At 46.7% G+C, this 27688-nt stretch overlaps 1 protein-coding gene across 2 annotated transcripts; it reads left to right on the top strand.

Moving 5' to 3' along the window:
• Positions 1–5893: 5893 nt before the first annotated feature.
• On the top strand, positions 5894–14763 carry TGIF1 (TGFB induced factor homeobox 1). 2 transcript variants are annotated; one of them, XM_086472724.1, is made up of 3 exons: positions 5894–5909; positions 12642–12868; positions 14197–14763. In XM_086472724.1, the coding sequence occupies exons 1-3, from the start codon at positions 5894–5896 to the stop codon at positions 14761–14763; spliced, it is 810 nt and encodes a 269-aa protein (XP_086328850.1). The 2 variants fall into 2 exon arrangements, with proteins under 2 accessions (XP_086328850.1, XP_086328849.1); XM_086472723.1 differs by lacking the exon at positions 5894–5909 and adding an exon at positions 7744–7828.
• Positions 14764–27688: the final 12925 nt, after the last annotated feature.

The raw sequence follows: 27688 nt of genomic DNA, 5'->3' as shown, positions 1-27688 counted from the left end.
TCTGACTTCAAACTATGGAGATGAAATTGCTTTTACATTAATGCAAGTTTCATAAACCACTCCCCAGAGTAGCCGCACAGCTTTTAGTCTCAGAGCATGATTACGCACTTACAAAGTTTCTGCGCTGCCTTACAATCCCAACCAACATTCCTGCATGTACTTCAGTGGCCCCTGCAGGAATCCCAGTGCTTGAGCTCCACAGGCTTTGTACCAAGGCACAGACCTGGGGGAGGACCGCCTGGAGATGAGGGAGCACGGGCTGGCACAGGGAAGAGTTCAAGGAGGCCCCAGAGGGACACTCAGAGCTAGAACCTGCTAGGGAAGCCATTGCTTCCCTCTGCCAGTGACGGTCTGAAAATCTCACGAGGCTCCACTGACCCTCATGAGGAACAGTGACTACTGCCCCTTATCTCCAGCCCGTACTACAGTTCATGCCGAGAACCAAAAGCCTGCAGACCTGATGCTCTACCAGACAGGAGTCAGTGTGATGCTACATAAGGAATTTCTGGGGCTTTTGTTCTTTTAAATCTTCAATAATTCATCTTCAGAAACCACAAGAATGCCCACATAAAAAAAAGAAAGTGAAAAGTACGTTCGAGTTGCAGAGTCTATTATGCAGAAGTTCTGAAATCTTCGGATTGTCTTTATGACTTTGATTTACCCTTTTTGCCCTTGCACAAATGTGGCAAAGCGAGCTCTAATTATGGCAGCACAGCTGGTTGGCATAATTTATTTAGATTTCCAAAAGGTTTTTGACAAGGTTCCATGCAAGGAGCTACTAGGGAAACTAAGATGCTAGGGGAAAAAGGCAAATTATTATCACGAATGAGTATCTGGTTGGAGCAAGAGAATCAAAGTGTAAGATTAAATGGTCAGTTTTTATTAGACAAAAGGTTAACAGCAGGGTGCTTCTGGGTCCTATACTCAGTCCAGAGTTCTTTAATATAGTAACTCCGACCAGTGAGAGAGGGAGAAACAGGGGCAGGTGAAGAATAGTGAGGTGCCAGAGTCTGCAGCTATCAAAAATATGTTTGGGAAGAGGGAGGCTTGAGAGTAACTTCAGTATGACTTCTGTTACATGAATGAGCAATGCGATGGCAAAAGAAACTCAGCACTGAGATGAAACCATGCACAAGAGAAACTTCAAACAAGCTATATAATCTCCAAAGTTGATAGAGCCCCGTGCTCAGTATGTAGCAGCAGCCAAAGATAAAGCCTAACATGCTGGATTCCATAAGAAATGGGTCAGGGAGCAATATCAAATACATATATATATATTGTAATCAGAGGCATAACCTTGCTTAGAATACTGCACACCGCATAAGTCACCTTTACCAAAAAATGGAATATTGTAGGACTAAATAGACTTGGGAGAGAACCAAGAAAATGATCAAAAGCTGGGAGTAATTCTCACAGGAAAAGAGATTGAGAAGAGTGAAAAATTTTATCTCAGAAAGCAGACATGATGAAAATATATAAAGTAATGAATGGTACAGAGAAGGTAAAACCCAGGAACTTCTGTTTTAATTGTGTCAAAGCACAAGAATGTGCACATTCAATGAAATAAATAGATAAGAAAAAAAAATCAAAATAAATGGATTTTTATGTAACTCACAACTCAACATGCTACTCTGCCACTGACTGCTATTACAGATTTTTAATGCTACAGAGATATTAAACTTTTATATGAGTACAAAGACCATCCAGCTACCTCAGCAACAAAATTTGAAGTTATATTAAACTATTGCTCCAGTGCTTGTATCAACCTATTAAAGATTTGGATAGGACATTTGTGGGAAAGTATTACCTCACATCTGCCTTGTGTAGCCCCTCCTTTTCCTCCGATACATCTGAGACTAGTCAATGTCCTGGATAAGAAAAGGTGAAGAATGGGAGCGACCCACAGTAGCGATTCCTGGTTTTCCACGCATAGGACAGACTTATTCACTGGAAAAACAGTTACTTGTTTCATTGACTTAGTCTCATTGCTGAAGGCATGATCCACTTAACTTACTGCGCACTCCTTCATTCTGTTCTGAATTTAAAGGAATACATTTTCTCACAAACCTTTCAATGGCATCTCAGCATTCCACAAACATCAACAGGTTTATTTTCATAACATCCTAAAAAGTGGGGAAAAAAATACACCCTTCAGTTTAATAAATGGGAACCTGGAACAAACAACTCAGATAACAAACATCCACAAGCCTGACATGCCTAGCTCCTGATTTTCCAGAGTACTTCCTTTAAGGATTTCTATGCCCAAAGCATGCTCTTGGAGACTTCAGTAGTCGCTAGGCAAACACAGTCCCAGCATCTCAAAGCAAAGCACTTGTAAGAAACATAATTAGTCATGCAAGGTATCACACATGGCAGCGCGACAGGACAGAAACAGGCGTGCATCACCACAGAACACTGATAAACCTTTGATACGGAAATCATTGAGCAAGTCACTATCGAGCCCCTCCAGTTTTATTTCTCTCCCTTCTTGGAACAGTTTTACACATAGTTACAGCATGTCTATGCAGATGGGTCCAGACAGAGCTGAACTTGCTCTGACTAAACCAAGCTGTTCAAACCTGTTGGCACAGACACATCTTGATGCACACGTATACCACTACCCAAGGAGCTGCGCAGACGCCAAAGCTGCTCGGTGAGCAGTGTGAACTGCTTGTGGGATACGATTAACCCGTGCTGATGCAGCTCCAGCAGACTAAGTAATAGTAAAAAACACAGCCTCGCCAACACGCAAAGGGAAAAGAAAAACGTGGAAGGCTACACGTTGTCTTCCATACCACGTACTTCTGCCTGCAACTGGCAGCATCAACTTACAGGCCACCAGGTTATTGCATTCATTGCAAAATCAAGCTGCTCTGTTCCTTAGATTTGAGCTCAGGACAGATGAGAAAATTTCCTGACCTCTCTGTAGACACAACCTCATTTCAGGTGCGTTGAGGCTTTACTGACAGAGAAAGTTGCAGCTGTTTTCTTCCACCCACCCTACTTTTTTGAAAAAGTTCCACCCTACCACCTCGCACACATAGCAAGAGTCTTCAAGCGGTAAAGACGGCTGGAATTTGTAGCAGACCCAAGGTATTGTCCCAGGCCACAACTGCAAGGTGCACTGCCCAAGCCCACTTTCTGTCTTTCCCAGTGGTCCCAACTATGGATACACCCCTCCGTATTCACATCCATGGAGTAACTTGGTTCAAAAAAATGCCTCTCTGCATTTTGTGCCCAAGGAGCTAGGAATGAACACCCACTGGTCCACGGCCCACTCCTACTAGCTAAAAAGCTGCCACATGAAGTCAAAATCAGTATTCTCCTAGCATCCTTTGAGGAAATTCCCAGGAACCCACGTTCCGGCAGAGCTAGAAAGGCTGTTTCTAATGCTCTTAAAAGCAAGCCTGAGCTTAGTGTGAAAATAAAACTTTTTTCTCCTCATAAAAGTGACCTTGCCAAAGAAGAAGAACAAGCAAAAAAATGAAAAAAAAAAAAAAATCAACCCAAACAAATCTTACAAACAAAAAAAAAAAAGGGAAAAAAAAAAAAAAGGGAAGAATTTGTTTCACAATTTTGCCGGCAGTCCCAAGGACAATGAGCAAGCGTGAGGCGGCTTGGGCGGTATGGAGAAAGGGAAATCTCTTCAAATCCTTGACGTGTCTTTTGTTAACTTCCCATAATTACTTTTTTGGCATGACCATGCCCGGACGCTCAAAACACCAGTTTGGAGAGTCAGCCCTCACAGCTGGGAGCAGGGCTTTCACCAACAAAAACAGAGCAGGAAAAAAAAATAAACACGGCGGGGTGCGCCCCCCCCCCCCCCCCCCCCCCCGAGTCACCAGTTCCTCGGGAGACACAGCTCGCTTCTTGTCACGTTAAAAACACCCGTCCCAGAGCAACCCTCGTCCTGCCGAGCAGCCACCGTACGCGTCGGCAGCACCGAGCTCTCACCCCTGCCCTGCCCGGCCGCCAACCGAACCGGACACAAGGCGGGAAGGCGGCCTGAGGGGCGGGAAGGCGGCCTCCCTCAGCCCGGCCGGCGCAGGGCGGTTGGTTCGGCGGGTAACGGCCCGCCTCGCTCCCCAGCGGCCAGACACGCCGACCAGCCCCGAGGGCCACCCGAAAGCGAGCGGCCGGCCCCGCAGGCGGCCAGCGCTGGGGCCTTGCGAACGGGCACCGCTCACCGGCCGCCCCCCGCCCCCCCCCCCCCCCCCCCCCCGCACGCGTTCCCCCGTTCAGGACGGAACAGCTGCTCTGTCTCCAGCAAGGTATTATGTGGTAATTACGCCACATAAAAATAGTTACGAGGTACTTGGGAGGATTTGCTGTTAAAACGCTGTTGCTTCCTCTTCTGCTGTGAATGCGGGTCTGTGTGGATGCCCGCGCCGCCGAGCAGGGGGGGGGGGCAAGGAGGGAGGGAGGAAGGAGCCCCGCTCCGCCGTAGGAATTCATTATTTCACCATTCGCCCGCGTCTCGCCCCTGGCGCTGCCCTGTTCCTCCTCGCCCGCCAACAGCCCAGCACGTGGCGGTGCAGCCGCGGCACCACGAACACACACGCTCCCGCCCGCGCCGCCGTGTCCAGGCGCGGCGGCATTATGGCACTTTCCACGCCAAAACCCTCGCGCGTGAAGCTCCAGCCCGCAGACCCGCGCTCGGCGCTTTGAAGTACGCGCCCAGCGCCTGAGCGCTTTGGGGGGAGCGCCGGGGGGCGGCGGCGGGGTCCGCCGCCGAGGCCGCCCGGGGAGGGCTCCCCCCGGCCCGCCGCCCCGCTCGGTGGGCAGCTGGAGCGACCCCTCCACCAACGAGCGGCTCGCAGCTCCCGCGTTCCCCATCCCGGAGGGAAATAAACTGTTGCTGCAACGCGTGCTCGGCTGAGAGGGATGAGTCAAGCCGAGGGACTTTTCTCTTTTACAGCGATGAGCATGTGTCGCACCGGGCTGAGAGGGGGGGAGCGGAGGGGGAGAAAATAAACATTTACGACCCGATGTAAAAATAACCCCCGAAAGAGAGCTCGCCTTCTCCCCGGGAGGGTTGGCCAGAGCCGTGAGGAGGGGGGCAGGCGGCGAAGCAGCCCCCGCCGGGCCGCCCGGCAGCCGGGAGGGGGGCTCCGGAGAGGCAAGGGCTCCTTCTCCTGCCGTACGTACTCTCCTTTCTTCTCCTCTCTATTCACGCGAAGGAGTGGGTGGTTCATCCGGCAGCAACAGGAGGAGGCTAGTCAAGGGCAGCTGTCAAAATCTCTCCCTCCCCCCCCCCCTTCCCTCACCCCCTTCTCCTTCCAGTTTAATGATCAAACGTCTGCCTGGAAGAAAGGCGAGGGAGCGGGAGGCACGCAGTCCTCCCCCCGCCGCCGCTGTTGTGTGTGCATGGGCGAGCGGGTACGGGCAGACCCCCCCCCCCGCCGCCGGCCCGTCCCTCCCCTCCCGTCTGACAGAGCCACAGCAGCCCGGGAGGGGAGGGGAGAGAGGAGAAGGAGGAGGAGGAGGCGGCGGCAGCAGCGCGGCAGCCGCGAGTGCCAGTGCAGCGCTCGGTTACTCTCCCGTACTCGCTGCGGGGAGGTGGGGGAGGGCGGGCGCTGTGTACCTTTCCCTCCCGTGCCTCTCCTCACTTTAACACGCCGGCAGAAGGGAACAAAGGGAAGGGGGGGAGGGAAGCCCACCCCGCACCAGAAAAACCGCCGGGGGGAGCAGAACCCTGAGGCTCCCGCTGACAGCATCGCGGCCCCGGACCGGGCGCCTGGCTCCGCGCTGGTGTCTTCTTCATCGTCGTCGTCGTCGTCGTCCTCCTCCTCCTCCTCGCCGAGTTTAAAGGGGGGAGCAGCGTCCGGCAAAGGGAGAGAAACTTGGGTCGGTGTGCGGGGTGTCTGGCGGCGGCTCGCTCCTGGCGATCAAGATGAAAAGTAAAAAAGGTAGTTGTGATGGGGTGTGCTGGGAGAAACCGGGGTGCCCCGCGCCCCCCCACCCTCCGGAACGGCTCGGGGGGGGGGGAAGTGGGGGGGGGCTGTTGCCAAACCAGACGGATTCTTGTTTTCCCTCTCTCCTCGGCCTTTTTCTCCCCGGTGCCCCCACCACCCCCCCGCCCCAGCTCCCTTGGAAGATGGCAGTGGATGCCCCGCTCCCAGACAAAACACGCGGGGCTGTTGTTTGGAGGCGGCCGCCTCTCCGCGCCGCTGGCTCCCTGTCAAAAACACTCGCTTTGTGCCTCCGCGAAGTTTTGTTTTCGCTCCCGCCGCCGAGCCTCTCTCCCCCCTTCCGCCGCTAAAACGCTTTTTATCGCTTTTCCGCACCGAGCCCCTCCGTCCCGGTACCGGGGGGTGTGTGTGTGGGGGGGTGAGGGTCGTTTCCCCAACTTGGGGCGAAGAAAACGGGGCCGCCCGCAACTCGGAGCGCCGCGACCTGCGGGAGTCCGACAACTCTTTGTTCGCGGTGGGAGCGGGCACGCCGGCGGGGGGCTCGGCGGGAGGGTCTCAAGCCCGTCCGCGCCTTCGGCTGCGTTGTTTTGCTGAAAGTTGCTGTCTTTTCCTTCCCTTTTATCCCTTAAAACAGGAAAAAAAAAACCCAAAAAGTTTCAACACAGTTATGGTTAGAGGGAGGAAGACTTTTTTTTTTTTTTTTTTTTTTCCCTGTAAAAATACGGTTCTTTAAGTTTTCTTTGTGTTAATTTACAACCGGACAAACTTTACAGTTAGAGGGTTGTTACTCTTTGCGCTTGTGGTGCTTCAAGTGCCTTTAAATTAAAGCTTGGCAACAAAGACGCGAACGCCGCCTCCGATTTAACCCCCCTGCGCTGGCTGGGGAGAAGTTTAGAGCGAAGCAGCGTTTTTGTGGGGACTGAGCAGGCGGTAGCGTGGCTGAAGGGTGTTTGGCATTCAGAGCCCATTAAATTACGGAAAGTGGAGGGTTGGAGGGGAGCAGTGCGCATGTTCAGTACTCCAGAGTTGTGCTGGTTTTGCCCTACTACGCATTCCTGCGGCTCTGGAGCCGAGCAGCCTCGCTCATTGTTAGCGTCCCCGGAGCAATTAAGGCATATGGAGTTCGTGAGAGCGTTGGGCTGCTGGAAACGTGCTGTACTCGTACGGTTTGTAGCCCTCGTCAGGAGCTTTGGACGTGCCGCTCGTTTAAGGGGAGCGCGCACAAAGGGAGCGAAGCCACAAAGCGAAGTTTTCAGCGGCGGGGCCAGGGTGGTGGGGAGCAGCGAAGCGCCCCCGGTTCGGCGGGAGCGGGGCGGTTCAGCCCGCCCGAGAGCTGCACGGATTTTTAGGTTACAACATGTGCTGCATACCAAGCTCAGCCGCCTGTGCCTAGAGACAGTGACAGCATTGACTTTAAAATGTTTCAGTCCTCTTAGGTAGGTTGAGGTTCTTAACCTTATTGCAAGCAGGTTTGGTTTTTTCCTTTTTTTTTCCCTTTTTTTTTTTTTTTTAAGGTTTCACTGAATTAATTTAGCCCAGTTATTTTTAGGACATTCCTATGCTCCCTATTTGCACAGCAGTGGTGAGCTGGTTTCCTGTCTGCTGTTGCTTCCATTGTTCAGACTTCTCTCCCCGAGGGCAGCTTCTGGTTGGTGAAATACCAAACTCCCTGCACTTTCAACTGTTGTTCTTGCCACCCCCGAAATAAATGCGTGTGAAAAACGCTGACGTAGTTTCTAGGTATGCATGTGTAGGGCTTTGTGTGTGCGTGCATGTGTGTGAGAGAGGGGGAAAGATCTGCTTGGAGGATTGCAAGTCCTGGGCTGAAACAATGGAAACAATGAAAGGTGACAGGCGGGGGGGAGAACTTTTGAGAGGGGCCATGGGCCTGGGGTTTGCGTGGCAGAAATTAAAAGGTGCGGAGACAAAGACGGAAACTTTTAAAAAGATGTTAGGGCTAGGGTGCCTTTGTTTTATTAAAGGTTGGGCTTGTAGTTATTTGTGACCTGGCATTTGAGGCTCATTCAAGTAGTTTCAAAGAGTGACTTTGTTACGGATTTCTTGCTTGCACTCCCAGAAAAATCCTGTTTAAAGAAAAAAAAAATGTATAGCACGGCCGAGGCTGGCCGATTTAGAAGCAACAGAGCAGCGCAAGCTGTGAGAAGCAGAGGAAAACAAATAAGCTGGTTCCTCAGTTATGAAACTTATTCAGAGAAAAAGGTGTGGGTATTTTTTTTTACTGTGGAAATTCCCTTCTGCATCCTTGTAGTTCTTGGTTACTTATGCATAATTTTAAACTAATTTATTTTTGTTATTGGTTTTTAAATTCACATTAATTTTTAGTTAGGTTTTTTGTTTGTGTGTTGGGTTTTTTGGTGTGTTTTTTTTGTTGTTGTTGTGTTTTTTTTTTTTTTGCTAACAGGCTGTGGATTAAAGCCCCGAGGACTCTTCTGTGGATAGTTTCATTTACAAATAATAACGTGATAGCAATCACACTGAACATATTCAGCTTGTTAATTAGCTGGTTTAGAATACAATCTCGCAAAGACACAGGCATGTGCTCAAGTTTATACACGTAGGGAATCCTGCTGAACTTGGTTACGACAGGATCGGGGCCTTAGATGGGAGCTGGTTCTGTTTCTGAGCTCATTAAAAAAAAAAAAAATCCGGCCTAAGAAATTTAGAGAGCCCTAAGGGCCTGGGGTGGGAGGTTTTCCGTAAGGTGCTTTTTGTCCATCCCCTCTCTGGAGGGCAGAGATTGTTCCTTGTGGTATACTTTGTCCTGTTTTGAATAACAATTGGCTTCTGCCACTTCCTCTGTGAAGCTCTTCCTCGACACAATGGGATAGGGTTTTTTTTTGTTTGCTTTTGTTGTTTTTTCCCCCGATAGCCTAAATTTTTAATATTAACTTCCATTTCATTTGTCTCAGCCTCTCGAAATACTTTGTCCTCCCCCTCAAAGTATTTCAGTGTGCCTTCTTAAGTAGCAGTAATTTATTTTTAAATCAACTTTAGTCATCACTACACTTTTTTACTCAGGTTGTTTCAAGCTGCTAACGGCTGTGTTGAGCCTAGAGTCGAGATCCTAGGTGTAATCTTCCCTGAGCTGATTACGGGAAGACCGGTAAAGTCTTTGAGCTGTGATACGATGCAACAGTGCATTCAATCATGTATATGACTTCAGCTGGGAAGCCAGGAAGATAAAGTAATTTATAAAGAAGAGATGCTGATCATGTAGTTCTTAGGTCATTAATAGTGTGGACTCTGCTCATCTGAGTGGTGATGGCAGGAGTGGAGAACTGGGATTTTGTATTGTTTCTCAGACCTCTCTGCAAATGAACTTGTGCTGCTTTAATTTAGTCCTGTAAAAGCAGTTTTTCTGTTTAGATTAAAAGTATTTAGGAGAAGACATAAAATAACCTGGTGCTAGCCTGCTTTTAAGGCAAAATAAATTAGTAGGTCAGCTGGGGCTACTGGTCGTGTCCCAAAGCCTTTATTCTGGGTGTAAATAACAGTAAGCCAATGGTCCAGTCATGGAGCCTGGCCAGAAGCCTTTTCAGTTGGGCCCTGTTAAAACAGGAAACCAGCAGCGAATAGCCTGATTACTAACAAGACGGAAAAACAAAGCTGGGTTGTAATCAGCAGGAATGCTTTAATGAAAACAGAGCCTTGACAGCAACAACGTGGCTCCTGCTCTAGTAAAAAGTATCAGCTGGGGAAGTGCGAGATTTCTAGCCATGACTTCCTGTCGCTGCGCGCTCTGTACCGCGCCGGAGAGACCTGCCACGAGTTCAGAGGGCTGCTCGTCTATTTAAATGAGCTCATTTAAATGAGGAGAAGTTGAACTACGCTGGGCTTCCTGCTCAACCAGACCTGCTTTGTGTCACTAACTTACTGTGTCAATTAATATGACACACTAAGCGAGCGGGTCAAAGGGCGGGCTCTGCCGTTGACTCATTTCTTGCTAGGTAGGTTACGGTTAGTCAGATGGCAACTTTTACTTTAGCGAAAGATCACATTTGCAAAACAGAGAAACGTTTTTATGCTGCTGGCTTTCAGGCAGTATTTTGTCACTTTTTTCTTCCTGGGTGAAAAAAGAGCAGCAGTTCCAGAAGAAGCTTTGTTGTCAAATCAGTTTTCTCAGATTTGGGGATGTGCCTGTGGAGTCTTTTAGCTGAGTGTTAGATCTTGGAGAGGTTGCTCCAGGTGAAGTGGTGTGCGTCTGGAGAACTTTTTGTTATGCTGTGTAAATATGGCTCGCAAACCATTAGACACCTAACTTTCTCATAGGAGTAGTTTCTTTGGCTTCTCTTCCCTCTTGTTTGCAGCCCTCACTGTTTGCCCTGCTCCTTGTTTTCCAAGGTCCCGTCTTGCTGCCTATTATATTTAAAAACAAACAAAAAAACCCAACCCACTGAAGTGCTGCAACACTTCTGGTTTCTGACAAACAAGAACAACACACTTGCAAACACTGGCTGGATAGCGTAGGCTAGTTTTAGCTAGTTTTTTAAATTGAATTTGAAAGGGGCGAGCTGCTTTGCAAAGCCATCGTGTTGTCTGTGCAGGATCTTTGTTCCAACAAGTGCTCCTCATGGCTCCAGGAGCCCATTGTGTGAGGCATGTTCTCAGGTTAGGTTGCAAGCATGACAGCATTTTCCGTGAAGCTATGACAAATACGAAGCAGTTTGCTCGGAATCACTTTAAAGCAAACTTGACATACTTTCTACATGAATTAAGAACCTGTTTACATAATTTGGAGTTTATCTTGTGTTGGCTATTTAAATATTGTCCCATTGTTCCTATTCCATGACTGGATAATTTATGTAGCTAATCATCACAGGAAAAATTTGGTGTGTCCGGTTGGTGTTTGTTGGTTACATAAATCAGCAACTGGGAGAATGAAAACAATACTAAAGTTACTGAAGTAACTATGCCAGACAAATTGCAGATTGATCGTCCTGCTGGGAATGCTTGCATGTCAAAAATAAGGATTGAAATTTGGACAACTTAAACTAAATTTAAGGATGTTGGAGCTATTCATAAATAAGGGAAGGAAAGAATAATTTACCATGTCAGCTTTGGCTAAAGTTTGAAAGCGTGGAGAAAGGCCCTCCTCTGCTCCCCGCCCCCCAGTGTTAAGGAAAAGTTGCACACATACCTTCTTTCTTTCTGCATGGTGGGATTTTGTTTGTTTGTTTTTTAAATGACATTAAAATTCCTTCTGTTTCTTTACTTATGGATATAACTATAGTTTTATACTTTCACGGGCACACTTCTTGTATTTTAGGGCTGACTTTGTTTCCTTAAACAGAATTTTGAATTATGGGTGGTTGTCCACATAAAAAATTTACTTTTGACATTTAACCTCTTTTTACTATTAAGGTTTTTAGTTTCGGTGTTATGAATGAGAAAGTTGTTCCCCCCCCCCCCCCAATCTAAGTTCAAAACACAGAAAGATTAAGGGCTTGTTTTCCTTCTATTGTTTCTAAAAAATCATTCTGAAAGCCAATGTAATTTCACTTGAAATTAATATTAAATTGTACTAGTTGAAAATGGGTGGTATCTTACTTGGATTTATATATAGTTTGTAGGATTCCTAGAATTTCTGTTGAGCTTAACCCGGTGAGTATTTAAAACATGGTTTTCTTTGTGTTTTACAGTACTATTTGTTTCCTCAGTGACTTGTGTGTCCTACCAAAGGAGTAGAATTGGAGTCTTCCTAACTATTGAACACTTGCTGGGTTTTTTTTTTTTTTTGAGTTTTATTTACATACCATAGCTTCATCTTACTAGTAGTGTGTTGTATGTATAAAGGGATAATCAAGTTTTGAAATCTGTTCCTTTGTGTTGAAGGAAAGGTATGCAGTTGACTTGTAAATCTGGAGTCTTCGTAGTAAGTGTAGCACAGAACACACCTTTCCACAGATTAAAATAGGAGATGAAAACCGTGAAGTTGACAAAATAATCAGGATGCAAAGTGGTACATTTAAAGCAAATAAACAAACCAACCAACCCACCCAAACATTAAGTGATAATAGTTCTTTGATACGGAAATGCAATTAAATTTAAGAAGTCTGTCTCCTGATAAACTAGGCACCTGGTTCTTTCCTTTTCCTGCACTTTTTTTTTTCTCAAGTGAAAATCTGCTCGGGAGTGGGGTCAGACACAATTTTCCCTCTTTCTTCTTTTCTTGTTCCATTAGTTTTTATTAATAGATCTGGCATGAGCTATAAACTTACAACATCTACAAGCTGTCTCTCCCAGGAGTGGAAGCATCAGCATGTTAAGAAGTAATTAAATAACCCATTGCTTGAGTTGGGTGTTTTAAGTTCTTGCTTATTGACCTTTTGCCCAGCCACTGGGTAGTTATCCTTGAAGAGAAGTGTTGGATGCATACCATAGCAAGCAAATTTGGACAATATTGGCATTAGATAGAAGCTATCTGATAACATGCAGTAGATAAAGGGTTGCCAGGGGAACAAGAAAATGAGGGTTTGCAGAGAAGAATTCCCCTAGGAACAGATCATTGGTGCTACTTTTTGTTCAGCTGACAGAAAAGCTACAGCTTGACAAGTTAACGTTACAGGCAAATCTCCTGTATAGGAGGCTACACCATGATTCATAGTAAAGTCAGTTTATGTAATAAAAAGCGTCCGGACCACAGAATGCTTGAGCTAAGTAGTTTACGGATTTAAGAGCCTGATTGTTCTTGTCTTCTTATAATCATAGGTGTAGTTGCAATATCAGGCAGTGAAACAGAGGATGATGACACTATGGATGTCCCACTGGATCTTTCCTCATCTGCTGGCTCAGGCAAACGGAGGAGACGTGGCAATCTGCCCAAGGAATCCGTGCAGATTCTTCGGGACTGGCTATATGAGCACCGATACAATGCTTATCCTTCAGAGCAAGAAAAAGCGCTGTTATCCCGACAAACACACCTTTCCACACTACAGGTATTTAAAAAAGTAATTCTTGCTTCAAAAGGAGATGTTTTCTCTTTTCTTTTTAATCTACTTGTGGTGTAGTCATTGATACAAGTGCATGTGAGATTTCCTTTTTTGATTCTTACTCACTCTCCTTCTGACAGCACTTGTAAGGAGAAATACAAATGACTCGTGTGTTATGATGATCTTTGTTTATTGAGAATAAAATTACTTCTCCGGGAGAACAGGCAGTCATGAATTCAAGCATGCATGCTAATTCTTGAGGAATCGGGCCCCAAAAGACATAAAGTGTCTGTATAACATAATTTATTGTGAGAAGAAGGTATTTATTTGTCAACAGAGGTTTTACGGTGATATGCAGCCTAATATATAACTCTTTGCTTCTAAAACTGCGGCTTGAGGCTCATTCCTGTAGAACATGCGTGTCTATAATTATGTGCATGATGACTTCCATAAAGATCAGTGGAACAACCTATATGGGATAGAGGTACTCAAGTGTGTTAGTGTAGGTATGGTGAGGCTTTTGCGTGGTTAGTTTGGATTCTCGTCCTGGGATACCAGCGGCAGCTGCCAAGGTCCCTTGGATGCATAATTCTCATCTGTGATCATCTTTGGTGGGCTACCTGGCGGCTTTCCACCTTGTGGGAAGGTGGCTGCATGAGAACTTGGGTAAACCCTGATTTGTTTTGGAGAGGTGCTAAATATAGAGCCCTCCTGTTGGCTTCTGGACTTCATTTTTCCAGATTAATTCGTTAGTACAAATTTCGTAATTGGCTATAAAGTAAAATTTCCTTAATGTAACATCATAAAGACGACCTCCTTTATGTAGTAAACAGAAAAAAGCCGTTAAACTATAAACTATCCTGTATCGCCCAGGAAACTGGTTTGATATTTAAACAAGGACAAACTTAAATGAGGTAATTCATGTTATGTCTGTCGACACAGTCAGTTGAACAAGGAAAATCAGTAACTATTTGTGGGAGGAGTGGCTCCCTTCAGAGAGAAAAGGTTTTCCTGTTGTTAATTAACCTAAGCGTCGGGAACAATAGCCAATAGGTTAATGTGTGTGCACAGAGTTAAAGGCTAAACCCCTCTGTTCGGGCTAGCAGTCTTCAGATATCCTGGGGCTTTCTGTAACAGGAGTGGGGAGCCAGGGGGTAGAGCCAGGACGAGGGAAGGGCCTTTGCCAGGCATGTCAGAACCTGTCACTAGGTCTCTCTTTTGTTCTGCAGTTGAGGAAACTGCTTGGAGGGATTCATTAATCTAACCCAACGACTCTAATGGCACGTAGTTGGAAATGAATGAAGGTAGAAATTAAGATGTCATTATATTCCCAGGTCTGCAACTGGTTTATCAATGCACGCCGCAGGCTTTTACCTGACATGCTGAGGAAGGATGGCAAAGACCCAAATCAGTTCACTATCTCACGGCGAGGGACCAAGCTTCCCGAGGGCGGCCTGGTGGAGTCTTCCATCAGCACAAAGAACTACATTCCCTTGCTGGAGGAGACGGCCTTCCTTCCCGCTGCCGCACCGCTCGGCAAGACTCTGTCCTCTTCCAAGCCGGCTTCCCCGGGATCGGTCCTGGCTCGGCCATCGGTGATTTGCCACACAACTGTGACTGCGTTGAAAGACGCTCCTTTCCACTTTTGCCAGCCAGCTGATGTAGGCCAGACCATGGACCTGCAGCAGCCCCCGGCCAACAGCTTCACAGACAACTCCCTCTCCTACCATGAGGACGCATCTAAACTGGGACCTGGTGCAAATGCACAAAGTGGGCTCTTTAACACTCCTCCTCCAACCCCACCAGACCTTAATCAGGATTTTAGTGGATTTCAGCTACTGGTGGATGTTGCACTCAAAAGGGCTGCAGAGATGGAGTTGCAGGCGAAACTTATGGCCTAAATTCCTCTTCCTTCTTCCCCGTTTTGTTTTTCCAGGCAGGGATCTCACAGCTGTGTGGTTATTGCCACCCACACAATATCAAAAGACTTCACTGCATTATTATTATTTTTTTTATTATTCTTATTTGCACAAGGGATTGCTGAAATGAAGCTTCCTGTCACTGAGATGGTCTTCAGTGGAATACGGTCATTCCAAGAATTATAAACTTAAAGCTACTGTAGAAAGAAAGGATTGTGTGTTGGGTTTTTTTTTATGTTTTCTTTGTAGGTTTTTCATAATGTGAGATGGTTCCCAAGATCATGTGATTTGTTTTTGTTTCTTTCAGACTGTGCAATATCTAGTAACAATATAGAGTCTTCTTATCATTCCCACGTGGAACAGAATATACCGACATGCTGTCTAAAATAAATTCTCAATTTTTTTAACAATATGAACTTTGGATGATTATGCTTTTTTCCCATAATGTAATAAAATATTTTCTTTAAAAATGGATGCATACAGAGTATTTTGTTGAATACGAGCTTTGCAAAAAACACAGCTTTACTCTTGAAATACATGGAAGTCAGAAATATTTTTGAGCTCATACTGACTTTGTTTGGTTTAGAGAGCTATGCTAGCCATTGTTGTTAACCAGATGTTTAAAGGAATGCTGAAAAGTGAGCCAGAAGTACCTGTGTTTTCCTATGTTGAATTTTTTTAAAGGGGCCAAATGTAAGCAAGTCTCATTAAATTTCAGGGGGATATCTTAGGCCCCTCTGAGGTCCAGCTTTTGGCTCCTAGAAATAATTCTGGACTGGGAGATGTGACAGCCCATGGGGAAGTTCTCCTGAAGATGAAATGAAGAGGCCAGAAGAGGGGTTGGATGAGTGTTCTTTGCAGGTCTTTGTGATACAGTTCCTAGACATCACTGGTGACAAACTTTGAGGAGGGAGGATAAGGGTCCCACTCTACCTCTTCTTGGACTAGCAGTGACAAGGTTTTGACTCAGTAATTCTAGTAGACTGAAATGGAAGGGACTGTATTGTGTTGAAGTCTGAGTTCTGGGAGCCAGGTCTTGGTGAGATACGTGAAACAAGTGGTTGACAAGATTTAGAAGAGATCCCTGTTGTATCGGGATGTGTATTTTGGCCAACAGAATCTAAGTTACCTTTCAGAAAAGGACTTTGCTGTCAGAATTACTTATTACTGAAAAATGTGAAGACTTGCAGCTCACATTTCCACTTGAATGTCAGTCACCCACCCTTATCCTTCCAATGCCACTGAAATAAGAGACCTCTAGGGGAAAAAAGTTGGTTCCAGCTAATGCTTAAAAACAAAACTGTTGTCTGTTTGGGAGGTCGGGGGATGGCTTTGCGGAGCAGGAGAGCTGATTAATTTAAGGATATCCTTGTGAGTAGAAGACTGCAATAAGCAGACTGCAACGAGTATGCATTTTGCTTTGCTGTGGCTTTTATCTTTAGCGTCAGAAATACTATGGTCTCTGGGGTACTCTATGTAATTCTACTGAACTTCTGCCTTTCTTTAACCTTCAAGTTCAAAATCAATGATTATATTTTTTAAAAAAAAAAGACAAATAGTAAACACTGTGGCTTACTCATGTCTGCATCAGCTTCAGTAACAGACTCATCCTAATATACTGCATGAATATAGAATTTTTTAAAAAATAATTTCTATTGAAATAAAGCTAGAAAAAGTAATTTTGAACGTAGCCAGAGCTGACTGTATACTTTGTCTTCAAGGAATATAGCATGTGTGTCCAGAAAGAGCCCTGTGTCTTGTCTGTACTTTATGCTTATAGGCTATTTTTCCTGGGATACCTATGTATGTTTTTTAGTTATTTGTTTGGGTTTTTTTAATGGATATTTATAAAATAAAACAGAACTACACTTTTGTATAACTGTGAGGTCAATGTTGAGGGGAAAGTTGGTCAATAGACATCCTTTTGTGGCATCGATGATTGTCCTCAAAGGGTGCTAGACAGCCAAAGAGGAGTTGTTGTCTGTGGTAAAGGTTTGGAAGGTGCTGCCTTGTCCACATGCAGGAAGGAACGTTATTGCAACACTTCTTACGCCCACGCCTCAAGCATTGACGAAGGAAAAACAACTTCATGCAAATATATTTGCATTGTTTGATTTGAGTTCAACTTTTTCTTGGTGGTGGTTGTTTTTTTTTTTTTTCCTCCTTTCCCAAAGCAGGTTGCTGGTGTGCTGTGAGGTAGAGAAAAAGTGGGGGGACTTTGATCATTAAAGGGCATTCTTGGAGATCTCTTCGTTACTCTGCCCTTTAAAATAAAAAGAACGTCAGCAAGTTCAGAAAAAAAAAATTTTGAGCTTTGCTGGCTGAGCTGACCAGTTCTGTAATTCCACTAGAACAGCTGCAGTACTGAAAATGAAAATAGGATGAGGAAGAAAGCTGTTGCCATTCAGGTTAACAGTTTTCATTGAAAGTAAAAGCCTATGGCCTCTGTGCTGTTTTCATTTACCATTATGCCACACAAAATGGCATTAGTGTGACTGCGCACCAAAGTCCTGCCTGTGTGATGAGCACTGCATTTCCATTTTGCTGACTGACTTACCCTGGGGACTTCACTTGTGACCAGTTTTGCTTGAGGCCAATGTTTTGTTGTTTTTTTTCTCTTTTTTTAATTATTACTTGTGTTAAGGTTACACCTAGAAGTTCAGCTGTAGTCACAAACCAAACCCCTTTGGCTGAGTAGCACCTGGCGCGCTGTGTAAAAGCTTTTCCCTACCCTGAGGTGTTATTTAACTTGGAGGAAGAAAATGAGTCATATTGAGTACCCACTAAAATAATATCAAAAGGGAGTTTCTGCTTTCCTGTAATCTAGCACTGATAGTTTTGGTGAAGGCTATTGAAGTTTGCCTGAGCCTACTCTTTCAGAGCAGAACCTTGAAGTAACTCCAGATAAAATTATCAACAGTAGGTGGATGTAGGGCATCAGGTAGAGCTGGGATCCAGAACTGAGCAGGAGTCCTAGTGGCAAACCAAAGGCTTCATGCTCTAGCCACTCATCCCTGGTAGATCAAAGGAAAAGTCTATTTCTGGAAACATTTTACCATGGAGAAAAAAAAAAAAAGGCGGCAGAAAGAAACAATGGTACAATGTGGGCGTTTTTTTGCTGTTCTCGTAGTAGTGATAAACCTAATCGCAAGGCAGCTGTGCCAAAACCTGACCTGTGCCTGAAAACACACGCTTGGGATGACTCTGAAGATGCAGGGAAGGCATTGCTGTGCCTTGCTGGAGACTGCATGGCCAGCCAGGGCGTAAGTGAGCGAAGAGGTATGACAAATCTCTGCCAGGGAAAACAGCTCACACACAGACTTCGTCAAGCTTGTTTTCATGGCTTGTGTGTCTTGTAAACAAGTTGTGGCAGCTGCATGTGATAAATCTGCGCAGAGCAAAAATAATTGCAACAGGGAGGGAAACTTCAGACTGGCGTCGCTGCCTGTGTACATGGGGGGGGGGTGTCTCGCTGCCTGTTTGGGAGGGGCTTGTGGTATCCCACACATCTCCCAGCTTCTGCCATGAGGTCAATGTACACGTCTATAAAACCGTTGAAGCTCTAACAGCTGGCCTCGTGCTATGGGGGAGGGAAGGGGCGCAGGGAGAGCTCGAAATCAGGATAACTCGCTTCAGCAGGGCAGCGCAGCCATCTGCAAGCTCCTGGGTGATGCTGGCTCTGTGGTCGGAGAGATTTTGCTGCCCAGGCAGAGGGGTGCAGGCAATAACCTCACTGGAAAAGGGTGGCAGGAGAAAGTAAGCAGAAACTGGGGAGAGAGGGCGTGGGTGGTGGTGGGAAATGATCACAGTTTTTCCCTTGGAGAGGAGGGAAGCCAAGCCAGCAGAAGGTGCAGTGCAGCTGGAAGCCCAGGTGCACCATGACCCTGTGAAGTGTCACTTTTATACCTGTGGTATTTAGGCCATTTGCAGTTAACTGTGTGCTGCCTGTCAAAGTCTGATTCCATTCGTCATTTTTCTCACAGCGCTTATGCAGTTTCCTTTTAACACTTCAAACTTATTCCTGGAGTACTTCGTAGTTCTCTTAAAGCTCATTTGGGTTTTCTTTTTTTCTACCTCTTCTTGGCATTTTGCAGTTGTCAACTTCCCTCCTGGCTTTTGCCAAATAGGGATTACTGGCATGAATGCAGCCCGTGTTCACTTCTCAGGACGTTACTTTTTTCTTGTTCACCAATTGCCAGAGTTGTTAGGTCTCGATCCTGTTTCGCTGGTTCAGCAGGCTCTTCTCTCCTGAGTTCCAGTGTTTGGACTGAAGGAGAAGAGATTAGATTAGCCACTCTCTCTAGTAAAACGTCACTTAAAGCTGTTGCTGTTCCAGACATAATAATTGCATCCATGTGTGCTGTGTGCAGTTCAGTGTCTATTCTGGTCCCTATCACAACAATGGGTGCCTGGTGTTCCACACACACAGAAAATCACATAAAGTGATGCTAGCTATACTACAAGTGAAAACTTGGACTACTTTTCTACATCTAAATTTTGCATGCATTCCTGCTGACAGCTCAGAGCCGTGGCATTTAGCCATTTTGCTCACCTTTCCCTTCGAAACTGGCTTTGCTTGCCTTAAACTTCCTTTTCTTTCTGAAGCTTTCTAATACCTTCAGCTCTGAGGTGTCAAATCTGGGACCAAAACCAGCAAGTATCACAAGTCTTGCTACACAGGCTTGCAGACTAGGGTAGCTTCCGACAACAGATAAACTTCACAGCCCTTTGTAGCTCTGTAATGCTGCCTCGCTGTGTTCATGGTTCCTGAAGCTGATGCAGACATGAGTAGGTCGCATCTGCCTCCCAGCCAATCCCTGTTCCACTGGGTAGCAGGATTCTGCCAGATTTCATGTGTTTCTACTGACAAACAAAGTGTTGATCTTTCAGCTGCTTACTCCATGAGTAATAAACCTGTAAAGATGCACACAGGTAGTAGCAGTGCTTTGAATTAGTCACTTAGCTGAGGAGCAGGTGGCAGCTTGTGGGTTGAAGGAGTACAGCTGACAGCTATCTAACCCTGTTTATTCTTGGACAGCTTCTCTGGGACCACAGACCAGGCCTGCGGCTCTTTCTCTAACTGCTCCCTAGCCAGTGCCTGCTGTCGGCAGTGAGCCCTGTCTGTAGGTGTGTAACCACGTGAACCTCTTGGAGCAAAGAACCCTTGTCTGGGCATACAAAACCCTGCACATGGTTTTTGTTGTAAGCCTTTTATCACATCATTCAGCTGACAAATCCAGAGGATGGACCTGACTGCAGCGAGAGCTGGTCAATGGCAGAGCTGTGGGTTTTGCAGTAGGTGTGTATGTTTGCATGGCTTCTTCGAGTCTCCCCCTTTCTGCACCGTTGCTACGCTCCTGGGGAAACACTGCCCTGGCAAGTGTTCCTGGAGCTCCTCCATCAGTGACATTTCACAGGTTGGCAGGGCTCAGCTTCTTTTTTGAGAATATTCATTTTTATCAGTTGTAAGGAAATAATTCCCAATGGTGAGGCCTGTAGTTTTACGAGTATAGTATTCAATGAATATACAGAAAATGTTTAGTCCTGCCTCTGAAGTCCCTACAGTCTAATAGCTCTTTGGGAAACTTCAAGCTGGCTGCTGCTTCCTCTTCTACAAACAAACACTTAAGGCCGGAGTGGCTTACGTTTGGGATAAACCATCTAGCTTCGTTAACTGATGTGTCCTATCTAGTTGCAGCATAAAACTGAGAGTTCTTTCCTGTCTCAACTTTGCCTCTAGTGTCCTCGCTCTTTTGCAGGAGCAAATTTGTTTTCTGATGATTGGTGAATAGATTTTAGTGCTTGGCTGGGGGCTTTCGGCCTTTTGACCTCTCCTTTGGAGGCTGTTGATGGAAAAGGCAATCTTGATTGTAATTTACCACCAGCTTGTATATTTCACCAAGAAACTATGTGTATATATATGTGTGTATATATATTTTCTAGTAAGGACACACTGTATATATGGTCTTGGTATTTTTATTTATATATAAAACCCAAAAATCACTTGACTGACTGTGGGAAGAACATGATGTCCTCCAGCTTGCTTTTATGACTTTGTGTAGCTTGTCTTGGAAATTGTTCTGGATAGCAGACACATAACTGATGGTAGGGATCACAACAGTTTTGTAATTTTCCTGAGTAAGCGTTCAGCTGTTTTGCCAGAGCCTGTAATTTCACTTCCTTTTCTAGCCTGCAATGTTCTGATTGCCTGACCTTGTGCTGAATGTCTAATTTTGTTTTCTTTTGTACTTCTGGTCTCATTCCTTGTTTGAAATCTCCCTCTACCATCTCTCTCCCTGTTTGACTTGAGAGTGCTTACATAATATCATGCATAGTCCCTTTAACTAGGTTAGAGATTATTTTGACTAGTTTTGTACTGTTTTGAAAGTCATCTGATTCTTGCTACCCCCCTAAACTAACCACAACAGCAAATCTCGCCGTGCTGCAAATGAATCAACTTCTGTTCATGACAGAAGCACATCTTCCCTGTGTAGATAGCTTGGCTTTTTCCTAACTTCTGCTTTCTGTGCTGTGACGGGGGTAAGCTGAAGAGAGAAGCAAATAGTAATAAAATCTATTGGGCATTTTAAAAAACAGAGGGATTGTTTTTAGTTTCGAATCAATGGCGTTTCTGGTTTCAGCACGCAGTCCTGGCTCTGCTGCCATGGGCTTTCCCCAGGTGGACGTCCCACCAGGTGAGGTGTGAAGCAGACATTCCTCTGCCAACCTTGACTAAAAGGTTAGTTCAGGTTATCGTATTAAACGCTATTTAGGCAGTTGCTGCTGCAACTCATTCTTCATGCTAAATTCAGCTGGCTTGCATTCAGCCAAGGTATTTCCAGTGATGTGCTGCCAACTTTCTCCAAGGGCTTCCTCAAAAGGAAGCCTCCCCTTCTTTCTTCCTTAGCTGGTGATATATGGAAAAAAACTCCTCTAAATATCTACGTTGAGTGTATAGATTCACAAAGCACATCATGCTGTCTGTTGTAAAGCTACCAGTCCCTCCACCCCACTTCCTCTACCAAACCAGGCCTCCTTGGTCCCTGCTTCCTCTGTCCTGCTACAAGCAGCTTCAGCCAACTTCATCTCCTTGCCTGCTGTCACCCTATCAGCTGGCCCCGGAGACTGTCCCCAAGTTCCTGGAGGCTGCTCAGATGCAGAAGGCCTCCTTCATTGCCCAATTGGTAAAATAACAGATGTGCTGAGTCTTTTGAGAGACACCTGCTCTTATTTCTCACCTACTGTCACCACGACACTTAGGGCAGGGGGGGAATGTCCCCAGTCACCCTCTGAAGGGAGAGTGGCATCCCCTGCTGTCTCTTTGGACCCTAAGGAGGAGGTGGCGGGAACGTGGGCATGCAGGTCACTCCAGTTCCCACTCAGTCCTGCAACACCTTATTCCTTCACTGGACATGCACATGGAAGCAGCAGAAATGATGCAGCTCCCCAGTCCAGAAGGGTGCTGGCAGTCTCAGGGAGGGCAGCACGTGAAACCCAGCTGGGGAGTGTGCCAACAGCCAGCACCACTCTGAGCTTCCTCTTGTGTGACAACTTGAATTTAAATAAGCAGCACCCATGGAGGTTTTGAGGGTGGCATCGTTTTCCCTTCTGTTTACACTGATAAGCAACAGGTATTTCCACTGTGATAAATTTATTTTCCTTTCCTTTCACATGCAGTGATACAGAAGCTCAGATTTCCTTCCAGAGGCTCAGAGGAGCGAGGAGGGGAGCGTGGACCAGCTGATGCCCACAGTAGCCAGACTCTCCCGGTCTGCCAGAAGTGACTCACTGGTTGCGTGACCCTGCCGCTCCGTGGTGCCTGTTGAGCTCGGGGGGAGTTTGACTGCGGATTCTCTACTTCCCTGAAAATTGGCCTTCAATCCTTGCCTGACCCCAGCCCTCTTCTGCAGTCGCTAGCTGGTTGGGGCTGAAGCGGGCTGCCCTGGGTGCCTTCCCCAGCGCTGGCGGGCTCCCTGGGCAGGGTCCGGGGAACTGCCATTGCAGACCCAGAGCTGCTCCCTCCGCCTGGGGCTCATTACACGCTGCTTCTTCTCCAGCTGCCAGGGGCCTGGAGGGAGAGCGGGCAACTCGCCGGCGAGGCGCTTGTAAAAGCTGCAGCTCAGCCCTTGGTGCCTCAGCCCTTTCTGCCACTGAAGGAAGAGCTGGCTGAGCCTCCCTCGCCGCGGGACACGCTTTCTGCCCTAGAAAATCCCCTGCTGCAAGGCAGCCCCAGAGACCCACCTTGGGGGTTTTCAACTGCGGCCAGTCAGCGCTGGCTGGGTGCAGGATGCGAGCTACGGGTTTTGAGAAAGCCCTAATAAACCTTTCAATTATGCATAAGAAAAAAATAAATAATCCTTCTCACTCCTCAGCTATGGTTTGCCTAAACTTACTTCCTTGGGATACATCAGAGTTTGATCTTTAAGAAATGATATCTAAAAAGCCCATGTGTAATAACTTAACTGTTCTGGCAATAGGATCATAATCTGCCTTTGATCCTGTAAATTGTTGAACCACAACTCTATCTGTTGCCCAAGGACTGCAGGAAATGTACACAGGCTTATGCAAATTTCTAGGAGAGGGAATGTTTTGCAGGGCTGGGGAGGGGGGAAGATGGCTCTTGCTGCGACTCTCAGTTTCTGGATTGCAGCTGAATAGTTTGGCAGTCCTGACGCTCTCCTGTGTCACCCTGCTGCCAGTTCCCACGGCTTCTACCCCTCACTGCTCGCCGCCCGGTTGTGCAAGCCTGGAGCAGCATGATTTTTCAGAGCTCTTCTCATGTACGCTGGTGGCATTTACAAGCAGAGACTGCAAACTTGGTCCTTTGGCTGTATTTTTCTCCAGACAGCCACAGCGACTGCAATGTTCATGTTTGGCCTCTGAATCCCCGTGACTTTTGCCAGTTGGGGGATATTTGCACGGGGGTGGAAGATTCTGGTGGTAAGAGACAAAACAATTTCTTTGGGAACCTTGAGGAGAGCCAAGGCTGCACCAGAGCCCAACCAAGGCAGGACACAGCAACAACACAGTGGGGGCACAGCCCGCAGCTGGGGAGCTGTCAGGCAGGACTTGAATTTTGTGTAAAATATGAATTTGCCTCTTTCTCAGACTTGTAAAAGAGTACTTAAATCCTTGTAAAGAGACAGGTTGGGTGTAGCGTGGGAGTACATCCATTACTACACTTGAAACAACTGCATTTTACATCCAAACACTGGCTCAGGGTAGCAGGTCCTGCTACAAAATAAAAATACAGATCTCTTGATCTCTTCCCTGTGCTTTTTTTTTTTGTGTGTGTGTGGGTGTGCACAAGCGAAGTGACATGACACTGGACTTTGGTACTTCACCTGACTTACTTTAATTTGCATGTTGAAGAAAGCTGTCAAAAGGGCAGGATGAGCCCTCCATCGCCTAGCAGCCCTGGCAGGACTCCCTGGCAGCCGTGCCAGGGGCAGCTGCGCTGTGTCCAGAGCACAGCCCGGCATTTTTCAAAAGCAGCGTGTGCCGCGCAGGTACGGGGCTGTGCACACCAGAATGTGAGGCAGCACTGCCTCAGCTGGGCACGAGTTTGTTTTGTTGTTTCTGTTTGGTTTTTTTTTTTTTCACCTCGGTGATAATTCTTACCCAATGTGCGATCTCTGCTCTATGTACTTTACTACTCCTTGTGATAATCAAAATCTGGCCCTGAACTTTTTCACTACAAAGGAAACAAGAACTTTGCCCCGTCGGCTGTTCACAGGGTGTCCGGTGGTGCTGCAGCCTTTTCTCACGTGCAAAAAAATCCCCAAAGTCCATGGAAATCAAGGTCATGCTGATGGCAGAAAGCTTACCTTTTTTTTACTAGTGTGGGTGGAGATCAGGTGCTTTGACATGACATGAGATTTCTGGTGTCAGCCTCCTCTTAAAAAAGAGAAGGCCCCCAACCAGTTGGTGTAAACAAACCTACCTATAAACACCAGGATCACCAATAACGCTCTGCATACGGCTCAAAGTGCAACCTGTGATGGGCAAGTGCTGAAACATTAACCAGACCTTGGGACACCGTCTGTAGTCGCCGCTCGGTGCTCACAGCATCGCTCCCGGGAGCGGGGAACGAGGGCTGCGCTGTTACTACTCTGTGCGGAGAAAGGGTGCAGCGGTGTTTGCACAGTGCGGACGGGAGCGCTGGCGGCGGCCCCCGGGCGTTGTGTGTACAGCGGTGGGGGCAGCAATAAAAAGGTACGAGCTTCCCCGTGTGGGGAAGAGGGAGAGGCCAAGAGATTAAATCTCAGTTTCTGGCTCTTGTTGAAGCGCTCTGGCAAGCAACGCGGTGGTGGCTGCGGTGTGAGGCCGTCCTTCCACGTGCACTCCTGTGTTTGCAGGTATAACCTGCCTGTGGGTGACACCCCTGACCCTAAGCCTCCTCCTGCCCCCAAATGAGGTAAGGCTTGTGGGAAGAACAAATATCATTTATGAAACTGAGGGCTGCAATGGCAGGGGAAAAGGGGAATGCTAGAGATGCTTCTGGGCCCACACCTCAGATGGTCTGGATCTGGGTGGTGTTTTGGCGTTGGGGTTTTGTTTAACACTGGTGAGCTGTCCTGGAGATCAGGTGAGGAGATATGAGGAGCCAGAAAGCATTTCTGAGCACACAAGTGTTGTAATCACATTACTGCTCCCTGAGCTCAGCTGACACAGGAGATGGGTAAACATCTCCCACTGCCCGGGTAGGTGACAGTACATAAATCTTCAGAGCACCCTGAGGAACAACAAGTCTTTTGCAACTTTGCCTTTGAACTCTGGAGTTGTATATGCATGACGGACGGTGGCAGCGCCCGGCTGTACTCTGAGGGTCAGCGCAGCTCCTGACCCCCTTGCAGGGTTTTTGTCCTCACCTGGAGGAAGGGTACAGCCAAGCTGCGTGCCAACGCCGACGCTCACAGCTGTAGAAACTGTCATTTCCTTCCCAAACACCCACACCCTCAGCAAGGCGCTCGCAGCCGCCTTGCGCGCTTGGCGTCGGGCCAAGAGCCATTCCTATAGCATCTGCTCGTTCTGTGTACATGTGTAATGTTAACTTACCTGGTTCCTGCTGTGGGTTTCTCCACAGCCACTACCGCCTATCCCTGTCTTATCAGTATGGTGGCTCTGGGAGCAGCCTCTTCCGTTAAGGCTTAGAGTGAGTTTACCTGACAGCGCGTCCCCGTTCAGGAGCAGCAAAGCGATGCCTTGCCCTGCTCGTGCTGAATTGTTGTTACCTGGCAAGCGTTTGGGAACCGTGAGACCGTATTTTATCGTAGTATATTACAGCTGCAGAAAGAGTATTGGATTTTGGCTTTATATCAAAAGACTAATTCTTGGTCAGGATGATAAAGTCTTTAGGTATAGGAGTTAGCATTCACAGCTCTTTGTAAAGTAATTTCTCTCCTAGTACTGGCAAAAGAAAGGACATGCTCATTTATGATGCTTTAAATCATACAATTCGTTTCCAAAGACAAATAACAAAACCGTAGCAGAGAGCTCTGGTGCAGGGCTCCTTCTTGGATTGTAAACACTGCAAGACAGAAACCATCAATATTTGCACAGTGTTCAGCCCAGCACAGTGCAGCATCTCTAGTTGGGGCTTTGGAGGCATGCTAATAGGGATATTAAATCACACTATATACCTTCTTACGATATTTACAATTTAACAATAACCATGTATGTGTGCATGTACGTGCCCAGGACTGTGGATTGTGACCATGCAGCACTGGAACCAGAAAACCCGGCATGAGGCCAAGCATGATACGGCCCCTCGCTCTTCCCCCTGCTTATCACACGCGTGCTGCGGTGGCTGGGACCCTTTCCAGTGCTGCCAATATCCATCAGAAACAACTTCTCAGAAGGAGCAATGTGAGAGTAAGTATGTTACTGCATGAGCTGTCACCAGATGTGCCAAGGACTGTGGATTGAAAAGGCAGGGGGGGAAAAAAGCATTAAAAGTACCATTGCCATGTCGCCCTCTGGGCTTACACAAATGTGACACAGAGAAGAATTAGACTTTTGCAGTTTCATGTTTCCTTGACCTTTTGAGAGAGGAAGCAAAAAACTGGATCCAACATCTGCTCCCAGTTATAATGCTGAAAGTCCAGAGCAAATACAGTACACTGGCTCCTGAGGTGTGAGAGCAGAATTTTATGTTGTCTATGGAAAAGTCAGAGAGAGAGAGAGGTGAGGTGTAAAGATATTTGTAAACAAGCTGGATGAGTTGAATGCTAAACCTCTGTCCCAGGTGAGTGTCCTTATTGATGTTTAAGGAGAGTCGTCCACCCTGCTCCGGTGGGATTTCTGGCATCAGTGCAAGGTAAAGCAGACAACATGTGGCTCCTGCAGAACAATATCCTCTTACCATATGAGTGAGGGACGCACCATGAGTGGAAATTCCCGGTCAGCGGCACCTCAGCTGACAGACCCCAGCCGTGGTGGCTACAGCTAATGCATGTGGCAGAGGTGCTGTCACAGCACCCACACCGCACTCACTTGGCACTTGGGAAAGCCTTGGACCATTAGCGTTAAGCTCACACGTGCTACTTGACATGAAAACATTTCCAGGTAAAAATCATTTCAGAATATTGTTATATTGGGTCATGCAACTGTTGACAAACAAAATCTGCTTGGATTACACTTTAATTACAAGCTCTGCATGCTTCAACAGGTTTTCTTTGTTTTGGCTTGGTTTCCTGATTTTATTCCCCACCTTCTACTAAGAAACACTTTAGCTCAGAGAGGACAAATGCAGGAGGTGAGCTGCTTCCTACCCAAAATCTCAGCATTGCCTGGGAGAAGCTGATTGACACGAATCATTGCAATGAATGTGGTACTGCACACAAGTAGCTTTTTTCCCCTTTTGTGTACAAGCACAAGGCTATTAAGCAAAGGACGAGAAACGCGT

The sequence above is a fragment of the Leptosomus discolor genome, chromosome 13 (genome assembly GCF_034619465.1).
Source record: "Leptosomus discolor isolate bLepDis1 chromosome 13, bLepDis1.hap2, whole genome shotgun sequence".
NCBI lineage: Eukaryota > Metazoa > Chordata > Aves > Leptosomiformes > Leptosomidae > Leptosomus > Leptosomus discolor.
The sequence above is the reverse complement of the archived record's forward strand: the minus strand, read 5'-3'. Positions and strand labels throughout refer to the sequence as shown.

Coding starts and splice junctions, on each gene's coding strand:
- TGIF1 (XM_086472723.1), top strand. CDS start 7,744: ATGGAAACAATGAAAGGTGACAGGCGGGGGGGAGAACTTTTGAGAGGG. Junction 7,829..12,641: donor TGCGTGGCAGAAATTAAAAG/GTGCGGAGACAA, acceptor TTATAATCATAG/GTGTAGTTGCAATATCAGGC. Junction 12,869..14,196: donor CACACCTTTCCACACTACAG/GTATTTAAAAAA, acceptor TTATATTCCCAG/GTCTGCAACTGGTTTATCAA.